This window comes from Phoca vitulina, unplaced genomic scaffold (assembly GCF_004348235.1).
Source record: "Phoca vitulina isolate PV1807 unplaced genomic scaffold, GSC_HSeal_1.0 scaffold3, whole genome shotgun sequence".
NCBI classification, from domain to species: Eukaryota; Metazoa; Chordata; class Mammalia; order Carnivora; family Phocidae; genus Phoca; species Phoca vitulina.
In genome coordinates, this window is record NW_022589706.1 from 51,906,669 (window position 1) to 51,927,449 (window position 20,781).

At 38.5% G+C, this 20,781-nt stretch overlaps 1 protein-coding gene across 1 annotated transcript in view; it reads right to left on the minus strand.

Annotated features, from left to right (window-relative positions):
- Positions 1–6,684, minus strand: part of GC (GC vitamin D binding protein) — a 39,434-nt gene extending 32,750 nt beyond the window's left edge. The window contains exon 1 of the mRNA XM_032398215.1: positions 6,219–6,684. Coding sequence (XP_032254106.1) covers positions 6,219–6,276 — 58 coding nt within the window. The 5' untranslated portion in view covers positions 6,277–6,684. The remainder of the gene's footprint in view (positions 1–6,218) is intronic.
- Positions 6,685–20,781: the final 14,097 nt, after the last annotated feature.

Genomic DNA, 20,781 nt, shown 5'->3' on the forward strand with positions numbered 1-20,781 from the left:
ACCTCAGAATGAAGAGGGCTTTTAGAAAGTCTCCTGAAAGAAACTATTACTTGAAGTGGATCATGAATAGTGGGCAGGATTTTAACAGGAGTAAATGAATTGGAAGAAGTATTTTAAGTGGAGAGAACAACTTGGAGAGATCTGAAGTTAAAAAAATCACAAGTCCTACCTGAAAAAAAAAAAAAAAAAAAAAAAAAGTCCTATAAGGAAATGGAAAGGTGGACTTTAACACATGCTTTAAAGCCAAAGTTTTACTTTTTAGGTAATGGGGTATCCATTGAAATATATTCCTGTAGGGGAATTCAAGGAAAAATAATCTTGAATTTAAGATAGTCAGTGGTACCCTTTCATGAGGCTGTTCTATGAAATGTTAATCTAAGTAAAAATGCTTAGCACCTCTCCTGCCTAATGTGATGAACACCCTGTATTAGCAACTTTTTATAGCAAAATCCAATGATGATATATATTATCAGATATTCTGTAATCTTCTGATGTGGATGTCCTGGGATTTGTTCCAGTCCTTCTTGCAGGTGGTAGGTTAAATTACTTTCTAGTAAGAATACAGAAGAGAAGGTAAAAATAGAAAACTCCCAGAGAGCAGGGAAATGAGTTAACATGCACCCCAGTCATCTCCTGGCCAGCTTTCACTGGATCTGGCAAATAAAAGGGTAGCCTGTCAACACTGAGATGCCTTGGCTCAGTGCTCTTTTTCTCTGAGAAGTTTCAACTTGTCACAGGATCAAGAAACCTACTGTACTAGACTTCTATTGCTACTGTGACCAATTACCACAAATTTAGTGGTTTAATCAATACAAGTTTACTAGCTTATAGTTCTGACAGGCGTCTCATTGGGCTAAAGTCAAGGTGTCAGTAGGACTGTGTTCTTCCTGGAGGCTTAAGGAGATCATCTGTTTCCTTGCCTCTTCCAGCTTCTAGAGGTGGCCTACATTTCTTGGGTCCAGGCCCTCTTCTCTATCTTCAAAGCCAGCAATTTTGCACCTCTTTTTTCCTTAGTCACACCTTCCTCTGACTGTGTTCTGATTCTCTTCCACCTTAAAGCACCTTGTGATTACACTGACCCCTCCCAGATAATCTGGCATTATTTTTCTGTTTGAAAGACCACTGATTCCTTTTTTCATCTGCAACCTTAATTCCCTTTTGCAATGTAACCTACCCTATTCACAGGTTCTAGGCCTTAGGATGTAGACCATTTTGGAGGGCCCTTATTCTGCTTACCATATATTCCTATTTAAGCCTCAAGTCACCATCAGGTGGCTCTAAACAGAGACCAGAATTGGGTGGATTTGTATCAGACAGCCTGAACCCTGGAATCCTACCAGTCAGTTGTACATGCTCAAGCTCATCAGTTCATTAATCTCTCAAGAGTGATCCTGACTTTGATGTAGTTCATCTTTTGGATTCCAGTTACCAGATTATCAGGTTTGGTATTGTATCTTAATATGAATTGATTGGGGAAGAGATAGGGTTTGATTAGGAAGCCATTGCAATAGTCAGGTGAAGGGGAACAGGATCTGGACAAAGACAGTATGTGGAAATGTAGTGGATATGAGAGGTAGTGTTCACCAGGCCTTGAGCTAGAAACATGTAGGAGGGTAAAGGAGAGAAGAAAAAGGGAATACCGAGGAGCTTTCTATAGTAGAAGGTTCTGTATAAGGCTGATGTATTTCGGAGCTGAAAATGGTAGAATGTGGAAATGATTAAATATAGACAGCAAAAATGGATACAATAAAATCCAGGAAGTCTCTACAGGATGGGACATAAATGATTCCAAGGTACTGGGAAAATAGGGAAATTAGAAGACAGAGCTGGATCCATGGAGTACAGATGAACTAGAGTTTGGATCAGTTACAGATGATCATAGTAGGCAGCATGAATTTTACTTAATTCCCCCTAAACTGGTGCTAGTGAACTGGTGTTCTCTCTTATTCTTATATTAGTGAAAGATTGTTCAGATATCTGTCCCATGAGAGGCAGCCAAGCCATGATTGTGAGCATTGTCTTTGTAAACCTAACTAATCGCTCTAAAATTCTGATTCTGCCACTTACTAGCTTGGTTTCCTTAGATAAGCCACTGACTCCTCCCTCCTACAGATTCTCACTTTTAAAGTGGGAATGATAATGCTGAGTTGATCAGGGTGTTATAATGATGAAATAGATCTATTCAAAAGATCTTGAACATGCTGGGACATTGTGAATATTGTCTATTTTATTCAGTGCATAGACTCTAAGACCAATGTTTCACAGTGGATAATTTATAAATCTTATTTTTAGAATTAATAGAGTTTACTACTTTCAGGATGTCTATTAGGTATTCTAATTGAAACTCAATTTTCCTTAAATACTCAAAACTACCTTTTGAGATCGGTACTCTAACAATCCTAATTTTGTGATTTTGCACAAAACCTCTGTTGAACACATACTACCTGGCAGGTGGTATTCTAAAACTGGGAATTAAGGAACAGAAATAAACTCCTTGATCTCATGGAGCTTAGGGTCTACATTTTGTATTTGTTATAATAAACAGATGAACAGCTGGTGATCAGGTAAGGTGATGGGTACCAAAAAGAAAAATATAAAGCAGGGTAAGGGGATAGAGAAAAATGAAGTGGTCAGTGCTATTTGAGATAGGTTGGTCAGGGAAGCCTCTTCTGTACATGAACTTGGAGCAGACACATGAAAGAGGTGAGGAAGGGAGCCATGTAGATATCGGGGGGGTCAGTGTTCTAAGAGGAGGGGGGAGCTAGTGCAAGCCCCTTAGGTGCAGAGCACGTAGTGTGTGGGAGAGTGTAGAGGTCTGTGGCTGATGCAGAGTGAAGGGGAAAACAGAGCAGGGTAGCTGTGGGCAGAACAAAGAGGTTAAGTGGCCATAGGTACCCAGGGAGACAGGTAATCAATGCCTCTTAAGGAGTCTTCATCTCTTACTGATAGAGTGATCTCCTGGCCTTCAAAAGCGTGCACACCTGCCCCTCTACTATACACATGGTGGTGAGGGCGTACCTGGCGTTATACCTGACAACAGTGGAGCGTCACGTCGCTGTTGATTTCCAGGGAGCTTAACATTGCCTTTGATGACAAAAGTTCGTTATCTCTCTGATTTCAGCTCCTCCTCCTCCCCCTTCCTGGCTAAGCCTCTTTTGGGCTTCGACTCTGGCTGCTTTTCGAACTTGAATCAGGCCAGGCTTGTACTTCCACACCTCCATCCCTTCAGCTTGAAACACACTTCTAGATCTTTGCATGGCTGTCTTTTCATCATGTAGATCTCCTATCCTAGGTCACCCCCTCAATAACCATTATATAGGTTTTGCAGAGAGGATATAAAGACTTCTCTGAGAAAATAGAGAAGATTACCTACTTATCATGCTTTCTGTACAGCTATGTCCCTGAATCAAACTTAGGACAACTTGTTTTTAGTATGGCTGCTGACGAAGGGGCAACTTGTAGAAAAGAGAAACAGTGATTCAGTGGTGAGTGGGGAGGTTGGGATAGCCCATATTGTCTGGCAGGCGAGTGGGAGAAGGAAAAATGCAGCTTACCCACCAACCCAAAGGACTTACTTTCTTCTTACTATTTGATATCCCATCTAGTAACAATACATATGCTGAGAATGAGCTGCTTAAAGCAAAGAAGAAAATGTTCATAATAAATACCTGTTATGGCCAACAGCTCATATAAAATGCAGAGGTTTGTTTCCTGTAGGATTATTTCCTTAGCAATCCTGTAGCTGTGTCAGCAGCCTTCCTGCTGCTTCATTGGGAACAGGGAAAGGTGCATTTTAGATTTCAGTCCTGAGGAAAGAAGCTGAGTGGAGAGGCAGCTGGCACGCACAGACTGCTTGCCTCTCATGGGGTAGCTAAAGTGGATATTTTCTTATGACTCCATCCAGATTTGGCATATTTGGCAAGGGCCTTCTCTCCCAAGATGTACCCACGGTCTTGTGAACTGAGTCTCCGGTGCATTTGATAGGGGAGGCCTGGCCTAACTAGAGCTGATCTTCACGGTGAGCTGTAGCAGTCCATCTTAAACCTGACGATTCCCAAAGAACACTTCCTTTCCCAAAGGCACTTTAGGAACGAGCCCATGTGTTTGGGAAACTGGGTTAAATAAGATTTCTTTCTTATATGATTTCTCAGAATCTTTAGGATAACAAAGACCTTGATTGTAAACTGACCAAGAAGGACTAATGTATGGCTTATTTCTTAAATGTGTTTGGCCATAGAGACTTTCTTCCAAGAGGAGTCTTGAATGAAATACTTTCAAAAAGGTGTTCTAGATACATGCTGTGGATTGTTGGTCCACTTTCTGGAACTATAAAAGGCAGAGAGAATTGGATCCCAAACCCATCCCCTACCACCCAAGCCTCCTCTCAATTCCTTTAATCTGTACTTTGTAACTTTCTTCCAGGAGACCGTACACCTAGCTTCCAGGTAAATCATTGGCTTGGTCATTTGGGTCATGCTCATGTATTGTAGAATAGAGGACTGATGTGTCAGGACTACTGTTCCCAAATATTGGACATGTATCACTTACAAATGTATTTTATGTCTCGGGATATCATCTACCTGTGGCACCTAAGTAATCTGACTGAAGTTGATTGTGAAGTTCAGACCTTTAAGGAAGGTGAATTGTAGTTTTTAGCATCCATTTCATCAGAGCATGAGACAGAACTGAATGATGTCAAAACAGAGGGTGCAGAATACTGTTTTCCAGAGGACATTTGTAATCCTTTGTGGTGAATCTAATATATACTTACTGAGTCAGCAGTTCAAAATGACTCATGCCCCAAGCTATGGTGTCCGCACATAATCCCAGGACCTAGTCACTCCGAGATCCTCTGTGTTTTGAAGATCTTGATCTGAACGTATTTCAGTAGGATTTTTCAGGTTCAGATCTGCCCCAGGGAAGCCTTGGGCAAAGGAGTAAGCTGTCAGGGTTTCTTGGGATTTGGCCTATTCAGAGGTCTTGTAAAGGACACCATTTATTTATATCTCAGACTTAGTAGTCTAACATAAGGACCCATAGCTTCCTTAAGAATCTGTAAGTGAGTAACTTAAAATTTAAAGTAACTTCAATGACCAAAGATGAAGGAAAAGTGAATGTAAAAAGAGCGATAAGGTTACTCATGTCACAGTAACTGACAATTTCTGGGATACACATCTTCTACTGGTTAGATAGGTTACCGATATGAATATTACCCTGCGATATGGGCGAGGCTGTTCACTGAGAGCACTAGATGGAAGTTTTAATTTGCCAAAGCAAGACAAATGCAGATTTCCTTATAAGCATTAAAGAATCAGCCAGAAAAGTTAATTGGAACAGATTATGAATTTTGCAACTTGGGAACTTCTCATGAAGTTGTATGCTTCACATATTTTAGCTTGTATCATTTAAAAAGGTTTTTAAACATTGCTCAGAGATAAAGACATCATTTGAAGAATATTAATGAAAAATATAGCTTAATTATTGAGTCATGTTTCATATCTATTAAATTCTTTCATGTAGGATCTTTTAGAAACTATAATGCATTTTCAAATATTACACATACACAGAATTCCTTGAAGAGGATCAAAGATCTTAGCTGACTTCATGCATCATTGATATGGTATATTATGCTCTCAAAAACAATAAATCTTTGAAGTCTGGGGGGAAAAAATACTCCGTGATGGACTACAGCTTCCATTTGCATTATATATAATATATATATTTTAAGATTTTTTAAAAAATTTATTTGACACAGAGAGGGAACACAAGCAGGGCGAGTGGGAGAGGGAGAAGAGGGCATCCTGCGGAGAAGGGAGCCCGACAGGGGACCGATCACAGGACCCTGGGATCATGACCTGAGCTGAAAGCAGACACCCAACCACTGAGCCACCCAGGTGCCCCTCATTTGTGTTATCTTTTAACAATGAAAAAATTTCTAATTTCAAGCAATTCTCTCCAGATCTTGGTTTTCAAAAAAGCAGGGAGGGATAATTGAAAAATTATGATTTTTTTTTATGAGGTTCTTGATTTCTTGCCCATTCCAATTCAATGTTATATGCCCCATTTGAACTCAGATTGGTGCCTCTTTGATTCTACCCTTACTCCTCAACATGTTTACCAACTCTGTTCTTCACCTGTTGTAGAACTTTTAAAAATGGTAATGGAAAATCAAACTAGTAAGAGTTCTTATAAGTGATGGCACCACTGGAAGGTCTTACCTCTTTCTAGAGCACGCACAAATGCTACAGCAAGCAGAAGAACCAGGATCACCTTCATTTTTCTGCCAGCAAGTTCTGCAACACCCCGTCTCCTGTATGTGACCCAGTACAAAGTAGCAGCCCAAAGTAACCAATTTCTTTTTACTAAGATTCCTGACTGTGAACTAATCAATTATTAATCTCTACACAGAAGCAAGGGCAGTCATCCTTGGCCCACAAGAGGTAAAATAATATCAATCAAGGCAAATAGACACTCTGGGGAAAATGTAGGACATTTTAATCATTAACTTTGTCAAACTGCCAAAGAGTCAGGGAATACATAGAATTATTTTTTCCCACTGCTGCTTTTTTCTAAAATTAATGTATTAATTGGCACATATCCCTCCCCCCCAACACTTACAGGGTTATGTGTTTTTGACCTTCCCTACCCTTCTCATATATAAATGGAAACCTGGAGGTTTCTCTCTATTGGTCTGCTTTTCTTTCTTCAAATTTACTACAAATAAAGATTACCTTAAAATACTGAAGACTAGATATTTTTAAGTCCTAAGGCACAAGGGGATGAGAAGCCAATTTATCACAGTTGCCTAGTTCCATAATCTTAATGTTCTAAAATTTTATTGAAGATGGTGGGATAGTACTTTATGTGCTATATTATACTTCTTGAAGCACTGACATATTTTAATACATATTTTTAAAGATATTTATTTGAGTGAAACAGAGTGAGCATGAGAGGGGGGAAGGGCAGAGGGAGAGGGAGAAGCAGACTCTCCACTGAGTGAGGAGCCCAATGCGGGACTCGATTCCAGGACCGAGATCATGACCTGAGCTGAAGTCAGACACTGAACTGACTGAGCCACCCAGGCACCCTTATTTTAATACATATTAAAAATAGCCCTTAAAATAAAACATTGAACCCAGTTCCAAACATTGAAACCCCCCCTCAACCCCTCGGATAGAATACATAGTCAAAAATTCCAGGGGCACCTGGGTGGCTCAGTCGTTAAGCGTCTGCCTTCGGCTCAGGTCATAATTCCAGGGTCCTGGGATCGAGCCCCGCATCTGGCTCCCTGCTCCGCGGAAAGCCTCTTCTCCCTCTCCCACTCCCCCTGCTTGTATTCCCTCTCTTGCTGTGTCTCTCTCTGTCAAATAAATAAATAAAATCTTTAAAAAAAAAAAAATTCCATTAAAGTCACCATTTTAGTGTTCATATTTTAGCTAAGTTTTAATTTAAGAAAAATGTCCTTAAACCAGTAGAGATGTTTTGTCTTGTGATATTTCCTTTGCACTCATACACTTCCAACAGCAAGTGACAAGCTCGGCCTCTACTGTTTTTTCACCCAGCATGGTTCTGTTGATGATTTCTTGGTTTAAGGCCCAGTTCTAATGTGGTTAGAAAATGTTACTGGGATTTACTGAGAAAGATGAGAAGAATAAATTAATGTTAAACTGGAAGACCGTACAAGTCTATCAAGGAACCTCACAAGTAAGTGATATCAAATACCACAGGATATTAAATGACAAAAATAATATGGAAATTGAGCTTTATATGGAACCCATATGTAGCAGCTGAATGCAATGTGTACTTGAATCTACCATTAAAACAAGCATTGTCCCAAACCTGGAAAAAAAAAATAGCCCTTGAAGTGAGGCAAATAACTAGGATGGTGGTGGTAAATGACTTACTCCAAATCACAAAAGCTAGTTGCAAATCTTGGACTCCCTAGAGCTCATTTAAAGTTCTTTCCATGTGGGTGCCTGGATGGCTCAGTTGGTTGTGTCTGCCTTAGGCTCAGGTCATGATCTCAGGGTCTTGGGATTGAGCCCGGCATCAGGGAGGGGGGGTGGGGTCAGGTCCCTGCTCAGCGGGGAGTCTGCTTCTCCCTCTTCCTCTGCCCTTCCCTTTGGCTTGTGTTTTTTCTCTCTCTCTCTCTGTCTCTCAAATCTTTTAAAAAAATTTCTATGAATTCTATAAAATTAGTGTATTTTGGGATAGTATAACTTGAGAGCTCACAGTGGCCTTGTGGAATGCAGAAGAGGGAGTATTTTACAGAAGAGGGGACCAAGTCCCAGATAGGTTCTGTAACTTGGCCAGAGAGGCACAGTTATTCATCCCATCATTGGAATCGGGTCAGTGCCTGGGTCTTGCAGTAGCCCTTTTTTTCCAGAAATAGTGTCAGGTCAGGATTGGGACACAAGCCCTGAAACCAAATCCTCACTCAGCTCTTTTTTTTTTTAAGATTTTATTTATTTATTTGAGAGAGAGAGCACATGAGAGGGGGGAGGGTCAGAGGGAGAAGCAGACTCCCTGCCGAGCAGGGAGCCCGATGCGGGACTCGATCCAGGGACTCCAGGATCATGACCTGAGCCTAAGGCAGACGCTTAGCTACTGAGCCACCCAGGCGCCCCCTTCCTCAGCTCTTATTGGCCCTGTAATCTTGGGAAGTTTTGTCTAAGCCTTATTTTTCTTGTATGCAAAGTGGTGATAACTCTAGTACTGTTGTCATAAAGTTGTTGTGAGCTAATGAAGATAATCAATGTGCAGGGTTTATATCAAACAGATGATGACATTAACATTATCTATGACTGTTAATGTTAGCTATTACTCTTACTCTAGTTTTTGTTCACGTTCTTCGCTGGCTCTCCAAACCAAGAAGGTCACTGGGACTCAGTGGAATATTTTAAAGCCAGCCCTGTATCTTGGATCTAGGACCACAGACAAATGATCTAGAATTTCAGTATCCATTTAGTAGCTAAGGATTAATTGCATTGGCAGATTCCATCCAAATCTTAGTAAACTGCTCTAAGAGGTTACATTTTTAGTCTGATCCCCCATCTGTATTGAAAATAGTGGGGTTTTAGGTTCAGAAAATGGAGTCCAGTTAGTTGGAAAAAGATGTCTGCTTTGATCTTGTTTAGTTACCTCTGTAAGGCCAATAGAAATCTGTGGTAAAGGAGATGAAAAGATACTATAAACCTTGCTAGAGACCGTATGGGAAGATAGTCTTGCTGTTTAAGAACCAACTCTATACTGTTCAAAAATTAACTTTCTGCCTACTAAAAATCTTCTAAACTTTTCCTTTGGCTAAACTATGAGTTTACTCTGTAAGTTAATTAAAAAAGTGCTTTAGTCTTTTTGTAAATTATTTGGAAATCAACTCTAAATGAGGGCCAAAGAGTTTAAAAATAAAGAAACCCAGAACTCCGAATAACTGACAGATTAGTTTCCATTTTTAAGATAACACAACGTATGTACTCTTATAGTTTTTAATTTAACAGTATTTTAGTCATCTTTTGATTAGTTCATTTAAAGACAGAGTATATTGTTTCCCATTAAATTTGCTACAGGGTTTAAGATCAGCCTGTTCTTGCACTTAAAAAAGATAACTTTATCTCTGCTTTTGCAGTAGCCTCTACCATTCCTGTTTAATGACAAACTACATGTAGCAAGAATTGCAACATCTCATTTAGGTGTCCTCTTGAGAAATCTCTACACAAGCTGCCAAATGCATTCCCTTAGCTGAGTATCTTTTCCTAACTGAAAATTAGCTCTCACATGCTAGTAGCTAAATATATGAATCTTTGCTCTGTCTTATTTCTGTAAGTTTCCTTAATCTTTCAAATGTTGATTGCTTACAATGATTTGAAATTTGGGAAGAAATAACCCTAATTGGCTTAAATGAGAAGTCTCATGTTGCAATGACTAGTACATCTGAAGTGTTACAGTAGCAGTTACGGCAACTTAAATTTATTATTGAAATAGATTTTTAAAAAGAATTCTTTATTAAATAAGCAGTAGAATTTTACAGGAGTTGTTTTACCTGTGAAGAATTGAAATGAGGCTCTTGGCTGTCTCAGTTGGTAGAGCATGCAACTCTGGATTTCAGGGTTGTAAATTCCAGCCCCATGTTGGGTATAGAGATTACTTAAAAACAAAATCTTAAAAAAAAAAAAAAAAAAAAAAAAAAAAGTAGTCTTCTCTTTATCTTGCCATTGGCTTTAGAAGAAATACAGGTTTTTTACATAAGCAAGGCTAGTTCTAGGCAAAAGTGTGAGACAAAGCCAATCTTGATTCTTTCCCTGTTTTCTCTTCTTTTAGTAACTCCTAGACCATACACTCTTTACCAAAGCTGTATTTTGAACACTTCTATGCTGCTGTAGGCTGCTTAGAAACTCTTCCATTATAGTATAACAGTAGAAATTGCCTTCAAAATGATTTAATTTGCCAGAGTGTTCTTTTAATTCAGGTTCTTTCTATGCTATTAGTGTGGTGTCAGTATCTTGCCCTGATGAATGACCTCATGAGGTGGATGTCTTAATAGCATAAAGTATGTATTATCCTTAAAGTTGATGTGCAGAGCAGGAATAGAACATGATCTACATTGCAGAATACTTTAAGATTTTATTTATTTGAGAGAGTGCACGAGCAGGGGGAGGGGCAGAGGGAGAGGGAGAAGCGGACTCCTTGCTGAGTGGGGAGCCTGATGTGGGGCTCAGTTCCAGGATCCTGAGATCATGACCTGAGCCAAAGTCAGATGCTTAACTGACTGAGCCACCCAGGCTACCGCTGGTCTTTTTTTTTGTTTTTTCCTAATTCTTATTTTAATTCCAGTATAGTTAATATGCAGTGTTATATTAGTTTCAGGTGTACAATATATTGATTCAACACTTCCATACATCACTCAGTGCCCATCGCAAGAAGTGCGCTCCTTAATCCCCATCACCTATTTCAGCCATCTCCCTACCCACTGCCCCTCTGGTGACCATCAGTTTGTTATCTATAGTTAAGATTCTGTTTCTTGGTTTCTTTTTTTTTTTTTCCCTCCCTTTGATTGTTTCTTAAATTCCACAGATGAGTGAAATCATATGGTATTTGTCTATCTCTGATTGACTTATTTTGCTCAGCATTATATTCTCTAGCTCTATCCATGTCCTTGCAAGTAGCAAGATTTCTTTTTTTTTTTTTTTATGGCTGAGTAATATTCCAATGTATACATCACCTCTTCTTTTCCATTCATCTGTTGATGGCTGCTTCCATAATTTAGCTATTGTAAATAATGCTGCTATAAACATAGGGATCATGTATCCCTTTGAATTAGTTTTTTTTGTATTTGGGGGGGTAAATATCCACTGGTGAAATTACTGAATTATAGGGTAGTTCTATTTTTAACTTTTCAAGGAATCTCTATACTGTTTTCCACAGTGGCTGCACCAGTTTGCCTTCCCACCAACAGTACAAGAGGGTTCCTTTTTCTCCACATCCTTGTCAACACCTGTTGTTTCTTGTGTTTTTTATTTTAGGCCTTCTGACAAGTGTAAGGTGATATCTCATTGTAGTTTTGATTTGCATTTCCCTGACGAAAAGATGCTCATCACTGATGATGTATCTGTTGGCCATCTGTAGGTTGTCTTTGGAGAAATATCTGTTCATGTCTTCTGCCCATTTTTTAATTGTTTTTTTTTTTTTTTTTTTTTTTGGTGAGTTTTGGAAGTTCTTGATATATTTTGGATACTAACCCTTTATTGGATGTGTCATTTGCAAATACTTTCTTCCATTCAGGAAGTTGCCTTTTAGTTTTGTTGATTGTTTCCTTTTCTGTGCAAATGCTTTTTATTTTGAGGTAGCCCTCATAGCTTGTTTTTGCTTTTATTTCCTTTGCCTCAGGAGCCGTATCTGGAAAAATGTTGCTATGGCTGGTGTCAGACATCTCGGCCTGTGCTCTCTTCTAGGATTTTCATGGCTTCAGGTCTCACATTTAGGTCTTTAATCCATTTTAAGTTGTTGTGTATGGTATAAGTGGTCCAGTTTCATTGTTTTGCATGTAGCTGTCCAGTTGTCCCAACACCATTTTTTGAAGAGACTGTCTTTCCCATTGTATATTCTTTCCTGCTTTGTCAAAGATTAATTGACCATATAATTGTGGGTTTATTTCTGTGTTTTCTATTCTTTTTCATTGATCTATGTGTCTGTTTGTGCTAGTACCATACTGTTTTGATCACTACAGCTTTGTAATGAAATTCGAAGTCTAGAATTGATACGTCCAGCTTGGCTTTTCTTTTTCAAGACTTCTTTTGTTATTCGGGGTCTTTTGTGGTTCCATAAAAATTTTAGGATTGTTTATTTTATCTCTGTGAAAAGTGCTGGTGGAATTAAATGTGTGAATTGCTTTGGGGAGCCTAGACATTTTGACAAGATTCTTCCAATCCATGAGCATGGAATGTCTCTCCATTTCTTTATGTCATCTTTAATTTCTTTCATCATTGTTTTATAGTTTTCAGAGTATGGGTTTTTATTGCTTTGGTTAGGTTTATTCCTAGGTATATTATTGTTTTTGGTGCAGTTGTAAATGGGATTGTTTTCTTAATTTCTCTGCTGCTTCATTATTGGTGTACAGAAATGCAACAGATTTCTGTACATTGATTTTTATCCTGTGACTTTACTGAATTTATCAGTTCTAGTAGCATTTTTTTTTTTTTTTGGTGGAGTCTTTCAGGTTTTCTATATGTAGTGTGCTGTCATCTGCAAATAGTGAAAGTTTGATTTCTTCCCTGCTGATTTGGATGCCTTTTATTTCTTTTTGTTGTCTGATTGCTGTGAATAGGACTTCCAGTACTATGTTGAACAAAAGTGGTGAAAGTGGGCATCCTTGTTTTGTTCCTGACCTTAGGGGGAAATCTCTCTGTTTTTCCTGCAGGGTATTCTTTATAGGATAGCCATTTTTCTGTTCTCGACTCCCATGAGAAATCCCAATATTCTTATAATCTCCCTTTTTATTTAAGTTTATTCATGCTGCAATTCCCTTATTTGCAATTAAAGCTTTCTAACTAACATGTTAGACCAATCTTCCCTCTGTTGCTATCATTTACCTAAAATGTAAATGAGACCATATTATTGCCTCCCTACTTACAACCCTTTAGTTAATTGCCCGTGTTTAAAGTTCATGACTATATCCTATGCACCTCTGTAAGGTTCTCTTTGCCTCACATATTAAAATTTAGTACAGCTGAACTGCTTGTGGTTCACTGAGCACATGGCATTGCTGGGTTTCCAAAGGTCTTTCTTTTCTTTTCTTTTTTTTTTTTTTTTTAAGATTTTATTTATTTATTTGAGAGAGAGAATGAGATAGAGAGAGAGAGCATGAGAAGGGGGAGGGTCAGAGGGAGAAGCAGACTCCCCGCTGAGCAGGGAGCCCGATGTGGGACTCGATCCCGGGACTCCAGGATCATGACCTGGGCCGAAGGCAATGGCTTAACCAACTGAGCCACCCAGGCGCCCCAAAGGTCTTTGTTTTCATTCTTTTCCTTGAAAGAGCTCTTACTCTTTTTTGTGTCTGCTCTCTTAGTTTTCAGTAGAAGAAGCCTTTCACTTATTTAACATATATCTATTTCACACCACTTTTTGCCAGGTATCATGCAAAGCTATTGGTGTTCCATGGCATGCAGACCTCTATGGTCCTCATGGACCTTCTAATCTACTTAGGAAGACAGATGATGAAAACAAAATAGCAAATGTGTTGAGTGGTGAATATGTGGAGAATGCAGAAGAGGTCAGTGGATACAGAGAAGTCAGTTTGAAGGCTGCTTCAGGAATCCAGGCAAAAAATGACAGTTGCTTGGCTTGTGGTACTGGCAACGGGATGGGGACACTGTTTAGGACATAGAATCAGGGGTGATTGACCATATGTTAGAAGGGAGAAAAAGTCAGAAGTGAGCACCCAGGTTTCTGGCCTAAGCAAGTAGGTGACTATTAATGCCATTTTCTATGATAGGATGCACTGGAGGAAACAGTTTGGGGAAGATGCTGTGTTAGAAGGAACTCTGAGTCGGCACATGATCTACTACTCTGGAGTGCACAAGAGACATGAATTTTTAGGCTGCACTGAGTCTTCCTGCACTGTGCTCTGTTCACCCACAGTGCTCTTACTCTAGCTGAGACTCGTTCATCTAAGAGTTCCCAACAGCTAGCACAGAAACTCACCATGGTAAATCTTCAATAATAGTGTAATGGAGCAAGTTAAATATCTAGTGAGGTTGTCAACCCTGTGTTTGAAATTAAAGACTATGATAGAACTCTATAATTTGTTTTTGCTCATTGAAATACAGGTAAAATATGAACAAGTCAATTCATTTAAATTTTGCACTTTCATGCAAATCTACAAATGACTCATTTTGTATTTTAAACAAGAGGCTATTATATATTCAACAGAGTACAGGAGTTAGAAAATCTCACAAATACATATGGGTTTATTAAGCAAGATGACTTCATTTATTTTAAAAGGAAAATTTGAGTTGAAATTAGAGATAAATTAACTTCTACCATGGTTCTGTCTGCTAAGGCTGTGGTTTAAGAAGTCTTACATACGTTGGCAAATAATCATAACTTCCCCCCGAACATGTTCATAAAGAAATAAACCTCACTGAAGAGAACATCAGATATTTAAGAGAAATGCTTATTTAGACTAGAAGCAATCAATTTTGTCTTCTGCTTGGAAAAGCAAACATAAAGAAAATGGAATTTAAAAAACTCAGAAACAAGTTTCATACGAGATTGCCTCAACCTTAGACAAGTAGCTACAACTCTGTGCACCACTGCTGCTTGATGGAATGAAGAATTCTGTGGTCACAACTGCTGCGGCTATAGTCCTAACTAGGGAACTGCCAACTGAGAATGCCTAAGAAAAAGTGATGGCTATGTTCGGTTCATTAAAAAGAAATCCCTTTATAGCCACTTCTTGTTCAACTATTTTCCAATAATGGCGCCAAGTAATTTGTGAAAACAGGCCCGAGTATGAAAACCGCAATTACTTTTTGGAGAACGTTGCAGTGGTAGCATATTTTTTGCATCATTTAGAGTGAAGGAGGCAGGGGTTGATAATGAGAAAATGAGAGAATGAAGATAAAAAAAGATGATGAAATAAAGGGCGCTGGGTGGCTCAGGTGGTTAAGCATCTGACTCTTGGTTCTGGCTCAGGCCCTGACCTCAGGGTTGTGAGATCGAGCCCCACACATCAGGCTCTGCGCTGAGCGGGGAGTCTGCTTGAGATTCTCTCTCCCTCGGCCCTTCTGGCTTGTGCTTGCTTTCTCTCCCTCTCAAAGAAATAAATCTTTAAAAAAAAAAAAAAAAAAGAAAGAATGAGAAAATAAGCCAATTTATAGTAAAATATCCATCATGAACAGTACAGATTGATGTGACTGAAATATACATATTTCTTTTCCACATTTTTTAATGATTTCTAAGAAGAGAATGAAGTCCGCAAAAATGGAATATGTGTTAATATTCGTAGCCTGTTCATTAAGGGCTTCTAATGTTGCCTTCTAGCCATTCTCTAATAAGCAGGACTCTAAAGAGGAAAGGCTGGGAATCTGAATAAATGAAATTCATATTTAAATTGGATTACATGGGCTTAACATTTCCAGGATCATATTGTAACAATTAAAAGATAACATATTTTCCCCAAGTAGGATCTATTAGATTATCTTGGTTTTCATGAATTTCTTTTTGGGGGGGGGTTGTAATGTCAAGAGATAGGAAATTTTGAGAAACTAATTATAATAGGCAGAATGTAGGCATACCTCTGAGATATTATGGGTTTGGTTCCAGACCCACATCCCAATAATGCAAATATCACAGCAAGACAAGTCAAATTATTGTTTCCCAATGCATAGAAGGTTTACATTATAGTGTAGTCTGTTAAGTGTACAATAGCATTGTGTCTAAAAAAATGTACATACCTTAACTAAAACATACTTTATTGCTAAAAAAAAAAAATGCTAACCACCATCTGAGCTTTCAGCAGGTTATAATCACTGATCATAGCTCACCATAACAAATATAATGATAATGGAAAAGTTTGAAATTGGTGATGATGAGAATTACCAAATGTGGCACAGAAACACAAAGCGAGAAAATGCTGTTTGAAAAAATGTTACTGATACACTTGCTTGTTGCAGGGTTGCCACAAACCTTCAATTTGTGTTTACAGAAAACCAAAAACAGTATCTGCGACGTTCAGTAAAGGAAAACTTAATAAACCAAGTTATGGGAGTGTGCCTGGTTGGGTCAGTCATTAAGTGTCTGCCTTTGGCTCGGGTCATGACCCCAGGGGCCTGGGATGGAGCGCTATTGTTGACAGGCTCCCTGCTCAGCGGGAGCCTCTCCTGCTCCCCATGCTTGTGCATGCACATTCTCTCTGTCAGATAAATAAAATCTTTAAAAATAAAACACAGAATGCTTATAATGCCCTTTTCTCTACCTCCCCGCCCCAAAAATGTTCACATCCTAATCCTTGGAACCTGTGAACAGGTTATTCTACATGGTAAGGGGGAATTAAGGCTGTTAATCAGACTACTGTAAAATATGTAGGTTTTCCTGGATTATCTGGGTGGGCCCGATAGAATCACAAGAGTCCCTTAAACATGGAAGAATAAGGCAGAAGTTTAGAAAAGATTAATAAGAGATGTGAAGAGGAAAGTAGAGATTGGAATGATGTGATTGTTGACTTTCAAAATGGAAAGGGGACATGAGCCCCAAAATGTAGGCAGCCTCTAGAAGTTGGAAAAGGCAAGAAAACAAGGGTATTACCATCTCCAGTTCTGAGAACTTTCCTTTTTTTTTTTTTTTTTTTTCCATTTCTGTACTTTTTTAACTTCTTAAATTTTGAAACTGGTGTTATATACATAGAGACTTATAATTACTTCTGATAAATTACCCCTTCCTCAGTATGTCCTTCTTTATGTAATACTTTGTCTTGAAGTCTCTTTTGTCTAATATTAATATAGCCATGACAGGTTTCTTATACTTTTTACATGGTTTATCTTTTTCCATGTTTTTACTTTGAAAATATTTGTCTTTGTACTTAAGTGACTTTCTTGAAAAAGGCATTTAGTTATATCTTTCTTAAAAATTAAGACATACTCTTTTAATTGGAGTGTTTAGTTCATTTATGTTATTGATATGATTTTGAATCTACCATCTTATTTGTTTCATGTGCTTGAATGCTTTTCCATTTTTCTCTTTGATATTCTGTTCTTGCCTCTTTCATGTCAATTGAATATTTTTATCATTCAGCTTTTTAACTATTTTATTTTTTAGTGGTTGCTCTAGGACTAACATTGTCTTTAATATATCAAAGCTTATTGGTTTTACATCTGACACTTCACACTTCCCATTTAACATTTGATAGATCTTATTTCCCACTTTCCCACTTCTCATTTCATATTTTCACTTTCCATTTCATACATTTAAAACTTACACAGTATAATACCATTTACCCATACCACCCTTTGTACTATTTTTGTATTTGTTCATGTTTTATAAACCTTTCTAAGTTATTCTTCTTGCCTTATTTAGCACTTTAAACATGTTTTCTCATTAACTTATAAGTAGTTAGTGGTAGTTTTTACTGCTCTCAGGTATATGGTGTGTCTGATTGCTTTCAGTACTAGTGCTTTGTCTTTCGTTTCCTCTAGCGTTTGTGCACAGTGTGGTTCCCGCCTTTTTTTTTTTTTTTTTTAACTTATTTGAGAGAGAGAGAGAGAGAGAGCACGCCAGAGCATGAGCAAGAGCTGGGAGGAGGAGGCAGAGGGAGAGGAAGACTCCCTGCTGAGTGGGGAGCCCAACATGGGGCTCCTTCCCAGGACCCTGGGATCATGACCTGAGCCGAAGACAGATGGTGTTACCGACAGAGCCACCCAGGTGTCCCCTGTGTGGTTCTTTTTACATCTATCTCAAGGTTTCATTGAACAGATTGTCTGCAGTGTTTTTCATCAAATGTTTTTCATCAAATTTGTGAAATGTTTGACCGTTATTTTTGAAGGACTTTTCTGCCCTAATCTTTTGTTTGGGAGTATAATTACACATGCTCCTAGTGGTATATTAGACTATCTGATGTTATCCCAGAGCATATGTCCCTGAGGTTCTATTCAGCTTTTTTAACCTTTGTTCTCTTCCTCAGTTTGGATAATTCCAATTCATTAGCCTCAAACTCATTATTATTTTATCTCCAATCTCATTCAAAGAATTTGGCATTTTTTTTCAGTTTTAAAATTTCTATCTTTTTATAGTTTCTATTTTGCTACTATGTTTCTTTGTTTACTTAAGACCATATTTGTTTTTCTTTAAGCATATTCTTTAAATCTTCCTTCATATTAATATAAGCTGCTTTGGGACAAACAAAAACTAAAAGAATTTGTGATCACTAAACCAGCCCTACAAGAAACATTGAAAGGGGTCCTCTAAGCAAAGAAAGAGCCTAAAAGTAACAGACCAGAAAGGAACAGAGACAATATACAGTAACAATCACCTTACAGGCAATACAATATCACTAAATTCATATCTTTCAATAGTTACCCTGAATGTAAATGGGCTAAGTGCCCCAATTAAAAGACACAGGGTATCAGATTGGATAAAAAAACAGGACCCAGGGGTGCCTGGGTGGCTCAGTCGTTGACTGTCTGCCTTCAGCTCAGGTCATGATCCTGGGGTCCTGGGATTGAGCCCCACATCAGGCTCTCTGCTCAGCGGGAAGCCTGCTTCTCCCTCTCCCACTCCCCCTGCTTGTGTTCCCTCTCTCACGGTCTCTCTCTCTGTCAAATAAATAAATAAAATCTTTAAAACAAACAACCAAGACTCATTGATATGCTGTCTGAAAGAGACTGATTTTAGACCCAAAGTCACCTCCAGATTGAAAGTGAGGGGGTGGAAAACAATTTACCATGCTAATGGACACCAAAAGAAAGCTGGGGTGGTAATCTTTATATCAGACAAATTAGATTTTAAACCAAAGACTATAATAAGAGATGAGGAAGGACACTACATCATACTTAAAGGATCTATCCAACAATAAGATCTAACAGTTATAAATATTTATGCCCCTAACATGATCAAAGAAACACATCGACAATAATACAATAATAGTAGGGGACTTTAACACCCTCCTCACCGAAATGGATAGATCATCTAAGCAAAAAATCAACAAGGAAATAAGGGCTTTAAATGACACACTGGACCAAATGGACTTCACAGATATATTCAGAATATTCCATCCCAAAGCAACAGAGTACACATTCTTCTCTAGTGCCCATGGAACATTCTCCAGAATAGATCACATCCTAGGTCACAAATCAGGTCTCAACCGGTACCAAAAGATTGGGATCATTCCCTGAATATTTTCAGACCACAATGTTTTGAAACTAGAACTCAATCACAAGAGGAAAGTTGGAAAGAACTCAAGTACATGGAGGCTAAAGAGCATCCTACTAAAGAATGAATGGGTCAACCAGGAAATTAAAGAATTAAAAAAATTCGTGGAAACCAATGAAAATGAAAACACAACTGTTCCAAATCTTTGGGATGCAGCAAAGGCAGTCCTAAGAGGAAAGTATATAGCAATACAAGCCTTTCTCAAGAAACAAGAAAGGTCTCAAATACACAACCTAACCCTACACCTAAAGGAGCTGGAGAAAGAACAGCAAATAAAGCCTAAACCCAGCAGAAGAAGAGAGATAATAAAGATCAGAGCAGAAATCAATGAAATAGAAACCAAAAGAACAGTAGAACAGATCAAAGAAACTAGGAGCTGGTTCTTTGAAAGAATTAACAAGATTGATAAATCCCTGGCCAGACTTATCAAAACGGAAAGAGAAAAGACCCAAATAAATAAAATCATGAATGAAAGAGGGGAGCTCACCACCAACACCAAATAAATACAAACAATTATAAGAGCATATTATGAGAAAGCATATGCTATCAAATTAGACAATCTGGAAGAAATGGATGCATTCCTAGAGATGTATAAACTACCAAAACTGAACCAGGAAGAAATAGAAAACCTGAACAGACCCATAACCAGTAAGGAAATTGAAGCAGTAATCAAAAATCTCCCAACAAAAAAGAGCCCAGGACCAGATGGCTTCCCAGGGGAATTCTACCAAACATTTAAAGAAGAATTAATACCTATTCTTCTGAAACTTCCAAAAAATAGAAATGGAAGGAAAACTTCCAAACTCGTTTTATGAGGCCACCATTACCTTGATCCCAAAACCAGACAAAGACCCCATCAAAAAGAATTACAGACCAATATCCCTGATGAAGATGGATGCAAAAATTCTCACCAAAATACTAGCCAATAGGATCCAACAGTACATTAAAAGGATTATTCACCACGACCAAGTGGGATTTATCCCTGGGCTGCAAGGTTGGTTCAACATCCCCAAATCAATCAGTGTGATACAATACGTTAATAAAAGAAAGAATAAGAACTATATGATACTCTTAATAAATGCAGAAAAAGCATTTGACAAAGTACAGCATCCTTTCTTGATTAAAACTCTTCAGAGTGTAGGGATAGAGTGTACATACCTCAATATCATAAAAGCCACCTATGAGGCTCTCTGCTCCTCCCTGTTCCACAGATAACCGCATCTTCTGGTGCAGTGCCAGCCGCGTCCCCAAGACACGATAGTGAAGGTCGGAGTGAACGGATTTGGCCCTATTGGGCGCCTGGTCACCAGGGCTGCTTTTAACTCTGGCAAAGTGGATGTTGTCACCATCAATGACCCTTTC